Source organism: Ctenocephalides felis, unplaced genomic scaffold (assembly GCF_003426905.1).
Source record: "Ctenocephalides felis isolate EL2017-DRISC unplaced genomic scaffold, ASM342690v1 CF-g0.4_SCAFFOLD_01604, whole genome shotgun sequence".
Classification (NCBI taxonomy): Eukaryota; Metazoa; Arthropoda; class Insecta; order Siphonaptera; family Pulicidae; genus Ctenocephalides; species Ctenocephalides felis.
The window spans coordinates 21,475,814-21,487,992 of NW_020537758.1; the positions used below are offsets into that span (position 1 = coordinate 21,475,814).

General features: G+C 29.0%; 1 protein-coding gene across 2 annotated transcripts in view; it reads right to left on the minus strand.

Moving 5' to 3' along the window:
- LOC113372519 (proteoglycan Cow) overlaps positions 1-12,179 on the minus strand; it is a 198,874-nt gene that overhangs the window by 31,747 nt on the left and 154,948 nt on the right. For both annotated transcript variants that reach the window (XM_026612855.1, XM_026612856.1), the window contains exon 3: positions 433-535. In XM_026612855.1, the coding sequence (XP_026468640.1) occupies positions 433-535 (103 nt within the window). The remainder of the gene's footprint in view (positions 1-432; positions 536-12,179) is intronic.

A 12,179-nucleotide genomic window follows, 5' to 3' on the forward strand; every position in this document is an offset into this window, starting at 1 on the left:
ACAAATACACTTCCATTTCGAAAGGAAATAGAGTGTGATAAGTTGTTTTTATTGTATATAAATATGGAAGTGGACGCAATATAAGTGATGGTTCCACATGAACACATATACACGAATAAGACCACTTAGGATATACTCTCAAATATATCATATATATCTAGAATACAAAATAATATTTGTCGAGAATCTAATTACAGTCTCCAATAAAAATCCAATATGATCCCAAAGTATAACCAAGATGATTGTAACATAACTTCATAACAAAATTGTAAAATTATGCAAAATTAATTCTATCCGTTTTTACACCATGAATGATTTAAATTTAATAAAATCCAAATGCCCATGAAGTATAATAATTACGTTATTTTCATTTATATATACAATGTTCAATGCATAGAATCCAAAATATATTAATTTAAGATAAAACCTTACCGATTTTTATGTAAATCCTTCTTGGAGACGCAAACAGCTGTGAAAGCATCTTCCAAAAGACATAGCTCCTTCTTTTTGCAGTTCAGAGGTCGACAAAGATCACCTGAAAATAATTAAAATTAGTAACTAAAAATTATCTGTTACTAACTAAAATACTAGTTCAGATATGAAATGAACAAACGTAAATTTACAGTCTCAAATTGATAATTGTTTTTTGTGTCTAGATAAAGGCATTTAACTATTGAATTTTCAATCATATTATCTAACAGGAAATATCAACTTTTAGTATATGAGCTAAAATATATGTAATAAACTACAAACCATTCTTTTTTAATGTCAAACCATCTAATCTAAAATATCATGAGGACTAGTTGTGTAATACATGAACTGTATTGCAATAGATATCCTTATATAGAAACAAGTGACAGATGAAATGATCTCAAAACTTTCTAAATAGAAATACCTGTTTTTCCAATTATAGATACTAGCCAGATTTTAGTATTAAGAAAATATTATTACATAAATAATAATTATCATCAGTTAACATAAAATATTCGAACTGTTCTGTTGATAACGTTTAATGAAATCGAATCTTATTCATGATGATTGATTTTATAAACCAGCCAAATAGTTCTAATACCTGGGTAGAGACTGGGTACGGTTGTGCCAAGCTACGGTAGTGACAGTCGTCATAAGAGCTAAGTCATACTGATTTTGTGGGGAGTCCAAAACGAGAAAGAAGAAGTATGTTTGCTCGAACAAGTTTCCATTATTGTCCATTATCGTTTTATATATGGTAATTCTTTTCCAAAGTGCATAGATTACTCTTATTGCATTATAAATAATTATGTTACATTGATGACTTGTAACATCATAAACCTTTTGCACGCGTGCGCTTAAGTATTTCGCCTGACAGCGTAAACATCTGAGCCCGGAAGGTGTGCGAATTTCAGTGAAATTGGGCGGCTCCTGCACGTACGGAAAGCGCCGTCTAATGATACATGTTAAGTTACTTCATAATTAGACGGGGCGCTGATGATAGTGAATTACGAATCAAAATTCATTCATTAAAATCACATGCAAAATTAAATCAAGTTTGACATTTAGCATTTTAATTAATACTGTTAGAACAAATTACATCCTTCACAAAATTATAGATTCATTATTATAGAATTCTATTGACGGACCAACCGATTTCCTAATTTGAATTGGTTAAGGAAATAAAGTTTAATTATAAATTTAGTTTTAATAATTGGAATTAAGAAAATGAAAAAAACACAAAGTTTTGCTTGAACAAAGAGTATTGCTTGAATAATCAAAATTGACAAAAAAACTTAAACAAATTGACAAAATAAAGTTAAACTTATTAACATAGTCACACAATTAAGGTGATATCTTTAAAATCATACTAAGCTGATATTCATTTCCTGTCATCATAAGTTATTGCCTAAGAAATGTAAGTCAATTTAAAATAAATTTATATTTGATCGCACACCAGCGTTAGTAGTTCGAGTCACAAGTTTTACACATTTTCACGGAATTAAAGGATTAACGGATGGATCATTAGAAAATTATTGATAAAATTTTATCGATTTAATCAGGAAGCAACAAAAGTTCTTCCCGAATTGTTTTACTAATATATATGGGACTAGCTCTTGTTCATAATGTTTAACAACTTCCCGTACGAATGAGCTTACATATCTGAATCTAGTTTATTAACACCCATGCTAATTAACAAACTTCAGACATTGTATATGCACATATTCCTGTATATGCACACATACACATACACACACACACATATATATATATATATATATATATATAATTAATATTATATATATATATATATATATATAATATAATAATATATATATATATATATATATATATATAATTATGTGTGAACTATAATTTTTAAGCTCACAATAAGCGTAGGTTATAGACGAAAAAATCCAATACTTTCCTTGAAGTAATTATGATTACTATTTTGCAGCTTCTTTAAGTATACTTATGATATTATAGATACAGAAAATTACTAAATTAATATATAAAGCTCTAAGAAAAAAATTAAGTTTCTGAATATAATTAATATTCATCCACATATTCATAGACTCATGCGTATAATCTGTGGAAGTTGCCAAATTATAGTTAGACAGAATGGTCTCATATTAGGTAGGATTGAATTAAAGCTGGCTTTAGATGCCAATTTGCATATATACGCATAATTTTAAGATGTAGTAACAATAACTATGCGTTCGGAATACATCATGTTCGAGAACAAACTTTCTGAAGTAATTCGCAACACAAATGTCAACGTTTAATACAAAAGCTGATGACTGTTTTAGCCAAATTAATGATATAGATGGAAATACATAACTGAACCATGATTGTAATAAATACTAGATGGAATTGAAATATCCATAAATATGAAATAAGTAGTACAACAATGAGTTAAACAAGTATATTCAGAGCATTTTAGAATGGCATATAAATATACAATAGTCATTAAGAGGACTCTTTACTTCTTACTGTCTCATATCGACCAGAAGCTCTTCAATACCAAGTGAACTTTTATATCTAGAATTTCAAAATTTTGTATGTTCAACTTACAATTACCCAGTAGGCTGCACAACGAATAATTTTCCTTATACAACCACGATAGAAAAATAATTAAAAAAAAACTTATTAATTAGTTGTAAAATAACTTCAAGAGTGTTTTACAAAAACTTTTTATTATGACAACATTGATATAAGGCAGATTACACAAAACCAACATATTTTATTTTTTTATAAATACCCACCAGCTCTCCCTCTAAATCGTACTTTATTACCAATGCATGACACAACTTCTCAGACCTGTGACACCTCGTATTTCTTGCGAATACCAATACAATACCGTAATGGGTTTAAATGAGACTATCGAATTCTCTGAGGCAATTAATTTCAGATAATTCGTTCAAGACACGCCATAATTAGAAAAGTTCAACACAAAAGATTGAGAAATCACTCACCATATTGATTTGTTCCAATGATGAAACTTCCACTTAATACCTAAAACTTAGACAACAAAAAAATTCATACTGCATAGTTTTTATCATTAACTTTTTAAATAGTATGCGTTTTATTACTTGCAGAGTTTTATTAATTCGATTGCAATAAATAATAGTTCTAAACTAATTCTGTATCTAAGTAGCTAAGGTAATATATAGATATTACCTATATATTGTTTCAGGTTTTTGTCAGGCTTCATTTGTAATGAAATTTTGAAAATAATATTTAAGATCAATTCAATTATATTGTCGACTAAATGATCAAGCTACTTAGATACAGAATTAGTTTAGAACTATTATTTATTGCAGATATCATTATTAATTACGAGTTGCTTATGAAAAAATAAATAAATTTGTTTTACGAATCAACTCTTCACAAATACAACAAAAATGACAAAAGTATATTGCCATTATTGTATTCCAAATTATATAAATCATTTAAACACTATATTTCACCTTATCTGAATATTGCAGTAATTTGATCAATCAATTTAAATCATTTGTTAGTAATGAACATGGTACACTCAATAAATTGGCAAAAACTCTCGTTTGAAGGTAAAACAACAATTAGTTTGATTTCAGTTTATAAATCAAAGTTCGTATTGATAAAGTAACGCTGATTCATGAAATATGTACTAAATGTAAAATATTAATTGATTTTAGTAAAATATTCACGCTATAATTGAAATATTTATTGGACTTGTTTAAAGTTAGTTTTGTTTTATAGATTACGATATTTTGATAAATTCAATGATGATATATAAGTAATTATAATTAAAACCTCCGCAATTCGGATTTGAAGAAATTTCACACTATTTTTGACAAAACTTTTTAAGTAATGCTGATTTTTTAAATTTTATTTGGATTTCAGTAAATTCAATAACTTTTAAAAGTTCAATGAATTAAAATTTTCAACATTTGAAAATAAATTTAAATGTTAGATTAGTAAAAATTAAAGCGTTTAATACTTCCAAACTAAGCATGGAATAAAGTTATTTGCAATTCAATCAAAATGATGATAATTCTGACACACTTTAGAATAACAGAACCACTATATATTCTCATAAATCTATTAAAAAGGAAATTAAATTTCAGGAGGATTATCAAAACATTTAATGAGCTAATAACCGTAATATTCATATTAAAAGTTTGAACTATGAGCTATTTATCCGATACGATCCAGAAATAACTAGGCACAATCGACTTAAACCATATTATTAATATGATGAGCAATAGGTAGAAATGAAAATGAATTTGGTATGTGAATTATTTATTTTTGCTTTTTGAAAAATTTTTCATGAAAATCTTTCAGTCTAAGATCTGTTTTGATGATCCATATCCAATTTCCCTAACAACGTCGTTTTTTTATGATAACCAAGAGGTTGGACCATAAATATTTGGTATCATTTATTATTAGAATGTATCATACACTGATGATTCATTTCTAATATTTAGATATATATTTTCAAGAGACAATGGAAAACAATAATGAATCTGAACTCTGTGGCTGAAAGGCCAAAGCACTTAAAACTAAACCACAAAGAGCTTCATTTAGAAATATAAATAATATGGTAATAATCTTTAGAATAAAAATTGCTAAATTAAACGCTGTATCGTGTAATGATAGAAGGTATAATCACTCTGCTAAATGGAGTATAGAATAAAATTAATTTATGCAAAATGAATTAACATATTCAACTAAATAAATAAGTATAAATAACATAAATAAATATTAACAATTAAAATGCAGAGTACTAAGTATATGAAATTTCGTTTAATGAGCGCTACACATAACATTGGCGAAAGTTATAAACCCTTTAGATAAAAATTATATTTCGCTCTCGTGAAACGGTATGCTGCTACTTGCATAATCTCTTATTATCATATGAGCTTTTATACAATGAAAATGAAAATTATGCTCATTAACCACAACTATGAAGAAAATTCGCACAGAGAGCAAATGTTACGTTGAATAATGCTAGATTTTTTTTGCATAATCCAGAATAAACTTTTAATTTAAAATCCTTAGGCAAAGCTGATTAACATTTACGAAGCAACATGTATGCCGGGATCGGGAGCTCCGTGAATGTGGTATATGTATATTACCATTTTATATGTAAGGTAAACGTACGTCGAAACGAACGAATGTACATGGGAACATCGGCCCGTAAATAAACATACACTCGGCGGAGCACAATGTAGAATGCACATATAGATACCACGAACCGGAACAGAACCATACCCATCAACTACTTGTTCACTGCAGTTCAATATCGCATCTATTGAATGCTGTTAGAGATGGAAATATTTTCGATATTGATCAATTTTCAGATATTGATAAAATAGAAAAGGGATATGAAAATTGGCACGAAAAAATAGAGAGGAGACTGAGTACGAGCCGAGTGTCACAACCGTCCACCCCCCAAGACTATAATAACAAGAGCTATAAACATAAAAATGGTTTATTACGATTTTTAGTGTCAGAAATATGTAACACAAAACCACATAATCATTTATACAATAACAAAGCTATGAATATAATATAACAATATATAATAGAAAAGAATATATTTTTAAACAAAGTTAATAAGAAATAAACTAACCTCTGCGATCATTTTCCTTCGTATAATTGTTAGGTCGCCATCAAGAATAGTGTTATTAATTTTTTTCTCTTAAGTCAAAAATGTAAACTAATCAGCAAAATTATTACAGTAACTATATTTCAATATACTGAGATCTAGCCAAAATCATTATTACTACAGTGACAAATGTAATAGTGTCTATCCCCTGCGCATATTACGTAAAATGAGCATGTTCTAATTTACGCCACCCCTACTACCAGAATATGAGCTTCCACAAACCACACAAAATCTTTTTACTTTCTTATTCGTATTGTGTTTAATTTCAGTTAGATTTTTTCTACACTTTTAGCCTTTCAACCAAAATAGACATAAATAACATGTCACAACCGTACCCATCGCACACTTTTAGACACAAATCATTGTTATCGGGCTAAATTATCTACGTAAAATTTAATTGCTGATAATTAACCTCTAATTCTCAACTTATAGCAAAATGACACTTTTGCGACTGCTACCTAAACCACTGCACCACCGTAATGCTACGGGCTTTCTTCGTAATGTTGTTTAGAATATTTTATGATTAATTAGTGAATAAATCGAAGAAACAACAGAGCATTCCATAAAATATTGTTTAATAGGGGGTCCCGATAGAATAGTGGTCAAAGTACGGAGATCCTGGGTTCAATCCGCGGCAATAGAAGTAATATATAGAGTCAAATAACAAAACAAAAGTAATAAAAATCTTAAAGTAGTACTAAAGACAACAACAATAATTGTAAAACAATGAAAATGATTTCTTAATCAGATTTGTGGTATTCGATCTAGTGGCACTTCTCTAAATATGAACTGGCAATACATACACTCAAATTATAGTTATTATATATACAGCAGTAACAGTGAATAAAATCATGTTACAGGGTGAAATTATTCAAACTTCGCCCTGCATATATATCGCGTATATTTATATGCGATTCAAAATAGTTTGCGAGTGCTAAAATTACTCTGTCGGAAATTTTGCCACAAATTGAGTAGCAATAAAACCCTGATGTACACGTTGTGTCTGATGATAGTAGAATAAAAACGTTCATTTTATTCTATAGTGTTTTATTTAAAACTTCAAAGCAAAATATTTAAAATGAAAGTGTTGAAAATATTATAAAAGTATTATTTTATTTTATTTCAGACACTTATTCAGTAAATACTCGAAATCAAGTCATGTTTCAGTTTCAGTTGAAGTTGTCTGTTTGCATGCAAATGCCCCTTTTGCATGTGATAGTTATCTACACGGTTGTATTTAGGTTCATTTGAGTTTTCTATTATACCACTTAAGTTTAATGTAAGTTTATATAATGTTTTGGGAATTCTAAATACTCTAACTTTTCGTGTATGATAAGATAATATTTCTTTAAGGCAGTGAAAGTTGGATGAAACTTTTCTAAACTCCTGAAATTGCATGATTTTGAATACAAAGAATTATGCTTTGATCAAATACATAATATACCTAGTTTTTTAGATTATATGGAACAGTTTCTGGTTTCCTATTCATTTTTAAATTGATACCATAAATAAATAAACTATAATTCAGCCGAATACTTCATAAGCAATCTCACCGTAGATGTCCATCGGGAACAATTCTTCAAGTTAATATTTTTTACTTCGTCTACAAGTAATATCAAAGCTTGCACATGTGCAAAGCTTGGAGCTTAATGCAACTATTTCCTGCATTAGGAACAAGTCATGGGATCAAATAAAGCGATATCCTGCGTAGAATATTGATGGCACAGAATATTGATATCATCCAAAGCAGATGCGGTGGAGCATACGCGATATATAGCAGGAGAGCCGATAAAAAATGCATATGACTAGATAGAAGTAAAAGCTTTTTTTTAAATCGTTATATTAACGAATAAATGCACCAACAAAAACTTTACCTCCTTGTTGGAAAATGATATACTAAATATTAAAAACTATGCTACATTTAGGAAAGAACAACTAGTTGGTGGCTTGGTTTCTGGCCAGTGGCTAAGATCGATAAAACAATATTCTTGGTAGAAGACATATCGTAAGTAAGTAGGTCAACATCAACATCGGCACTTCAAAAATAGTTTAATCGAATAGTTAAACAAATCCTACTATTTGATGTCTATGAAATGTATCGTCTCAGCCTCAGATACTGCTTTGACATGTTCCAGTATTACCGGCTGAACCGAAAGCAACAAGGACGTCGATATTCCTTATATACGGGCTTAAGGCAACTTGCATATATGCAGATAATACGCCGTTTCGAATCCGAAGAAAGGACGATTGTTATACAATATAATGGAATTGTAATAGAAATTTAGAATGGATTTTCTTACCATTAGGTTACTACTATAGATTAAATAAAATGATACAATGATAAATCGATGGAACTAATATAGGCATACGTATTCATAAAATTTGATACAAAATCGATTTGTAGAAAAATGTTAAGCAACAGTAAAGAAAGTTGTTTTAATTATCTTAAAATATATAGATTAATTTTTAGCTTTGGTTATAAGAATAGTAACAGCAAATATAACTCCACTCCAATAATAAATCGGAAACTCTTCTTGCAATTGGTTTGGTTTGTTTGCAAAATATAATTGCTCAAAGTCAAATCAAACCTTTCTGCCCTGTCCTACCCTAATGTAAAATACTTAAAGACATAGTTGGAATATAGCATAAATGTTTTATTCCAAAAAATTATCATCATTAACTTTCCACTCGCGAGTTGCAAAAATAATACGTATTTTGTAACTGAGTCGAATGAGTTAAAATTTAATTTTTAGTTTACCTATTCCTTATCAGATTATAATTTTATTGTTTGTAAATTTTATTATCATATATGAGACTGCTGTGTATGGCAATATTTAGAATGTACATAAATATAAATTAATGTTGTATGCTTACTTTAAAAATCAGCAATTGACCTACATTACAATAAAAGAGAAAATAAATATGCCTATAATAACATAGTTTGTAATAGAATCGTGCATGCATATTTGAAAATCGATAACCTACATACATATGAGCACAGATGAAAATAGAAATTGTGGAAAAGAATGATTTAATATATAAAATGCCTAAATATATCTGAAAAATATGTCAGTTTAAATTTCGAATATGAATGAAAATTGATATAATGCAAATTATTGAATTATATCCAATAATAGAACATATGGAGTTGATGGTATGGGTAAATGTATATCAAAGTGATTTTTTATGTCAATTGCAGAATAACCATACTATTTTTATTACTGATCATCATTTTCAGGATTTCTATATTGTATGATAATACTTGTCTTGAAATGAACTGCTTAGAAATAAATAAATCCGATCAAATTTGAATTATAATATACTTCAATATTAACAAATTTCAGATATTTCTAATAGAGAAGCTAATTTTTGCTAACCTTATGAAATAAATATAATTATGTAGTGGAAAGAAAGATAATAAGTTTACATAGATATCGTATAGTATGTACAAAATAAAACATGTTGCTCACCATTAAATTTTTAGTGATAATTCTTATAATTCAAAATATTTTTACCCATTTTTTAATAAAAAATCCAAACAAAAATTGGGCAAATTATGTATTCAAACATTTTAAACATTACCACCTGATTAGGCCCAACAATCAGAATCTTAATAAATTATCAATTCGATTCGTCTTGCAATTTATATAACAAGTTAATAAAATCAAATTTTGTGCTTATTTCACTCAACAAGAAAAAGCAATTAATTTCCATAATTTATTTCGAGAATGGTAAACTTCTATGTTAATCTTCACTGTATACGAATATTCAGCATAAATTTTGAATAACTTGAGGGAACAAGTCTAGTATGAAAAGTTTTATAAGACCACCTTGATTTTAATACACGTCGCAATAATAGTTATAGTTTGCTGCAGATTACACGGAATTACATAATTTTGCAGAGGCGGAAATTTGCCGTAGTCGATCTTTCTAAAGATAAAACATAAATAGAAAATTCTTTTATGGTTTTGTGGGACTTGCTTGACATTTGATTTATCTCTTTAACTTCTATTAAATTCTAAAAATATATTATTGCGACTACGTACTACATTTAGTTACCCATATATTTTATTTGTTTTCAGGCAATTTTCCCGGAGACATGATTTTTGAAGTGTTTTGGGGCCATAAAATATATTTTATACGTGTTGCTGGCACTCAGCAATTTTATAGTCGTGCTATGCATAAAACTGAAAAAACGATATTGAAAATTTATGTGAAGTGAATTTTGAAACAATACATTTATGTTATCAGCTTTTTGGTACAACGCGGCCGAAATGAAATCTATTTTCAAACCATGAATATAAACGTGATAATCAAACACAATGGGGATAAAGGGGTAATAATATGAAAATAATATTTTTAATAATTAATAGTGTCATTGAATGACCGGATCGAGCTCTAGTAGCTGAAAGTGTTCTTGAGGGAAATTATACGATAAATTTTGGAATATAGAGCTTGATAGCTAAAACTTGTAGCTTGAAAGCAAGAAGGTTCTAAATTAATACCGAGATATTTATTTTTGTGGTTTCTCCTTAATCATATTTTGCAGATTGTGCATAAATGTAATTCGACAATATTACCAGTAATGAAGACTGGGTGCGGTTGTGCCACTTTTTTGACCAGCAATAATTTTTTTAATTCACCAGTTAGCTTGGAGAAAGTTAATTGAATGGTAATTTGAATATTTGTCTACGTGAAACTACTGAATTCTGCCATTAAATACGATGTATTTGTCATAAAATCCAAGAAAAAGCCGAGTTTCACCATAGAGATACTGTGAACACAACCGTACCCAACGCACACGTTTGAAAACAAATAATTAAAGCTAAATTTTCTAAGCAAAATGGAATTGGTGGTGATTAATTACTGATGTTCAACTTACAGTATAATAACAAACACAGTGATCCATCCATGCACTCTTTAAAAGGTCTACTCATCATGCTAATGTAAGGCACTGACTAAATGCAATGATGTAAACTTGTTCGAACAATCATACTTCATCTTTCTGCCTTTGGACCCTATGGACTATTTTATTTTAATTTTTTAAAGCTTAGGTACACTTTTTTGTATGTCGAAGGAAATGCCTTTATGCATCCCAGACTTAGGTAGATCCAGCAATTCGCCTTAAGGCACGATATCAAGCACCACTAGTATGTTATTTCATTATTACACTTGATTCATGATTTTTTAGGCGAAGTAGGAACGTAAAAAATAAAAATTTAGAAAGGTATTTTCATATTCGATATCAATAATTTGCATTAAAGAAAATTGAAAATACCCTTGGGTTTCTAGTGCTATCTATACCAATTCCACAATATATTCTCACATTAAGTTAAGTATCATGCGTTTACGAAAGTAAATGGGATATCCCACATTCGCATTCATAAAGTATGCCCATGAGTGGAAACACATAACGAGCGAGCGCTTCGGTTAAACATTCATAGTGGAGTTATACTGAACGATTCAAGTTAAAGTTTTCGCACAACCGTTAAGCGTCTGTTTGGAAAGGAAACAGAATATAACACAATAGACTATAGAGCAAAGTCAGCTAGGAACTAAGTCTTACGACTCTGGGTCATGAGATCTTCTCATCCTGTAATGAAATGGTTCGCAACCTTTGGAGCTTTCTGTCTAAATCTACCAATGCAGATAGAAAGTATAGTATTTTTGAAGTAATAGAAATATCAGTTTATTTTTTTGATATTGCATGTGCGTCACGTAATTACAGAATTTATTAAAACTCTCCTTCGATAAACTTAGGTTGTTGGATTATAATTTAACCCTTGTAGCTGTGGACTGTATTAAACACTGATAATAAAAGAATATATATTTATTGTCTATTTATTATACACGTTGTTAAGCGGACTTTACTTTTAGAAGTGAACAATTAGTCCCATGGTTACCAACCATTCCATGTAAAAGCTCAATGCCATGAAGATTGTCACTTTCATGCTCAATATAATAAAACAAAAATACGTCAGAACAGATATTCTACGAAATAAAATTGATGTGCACTATACACCAGACAATACAAATCCAATTTGATTTTGAGCAT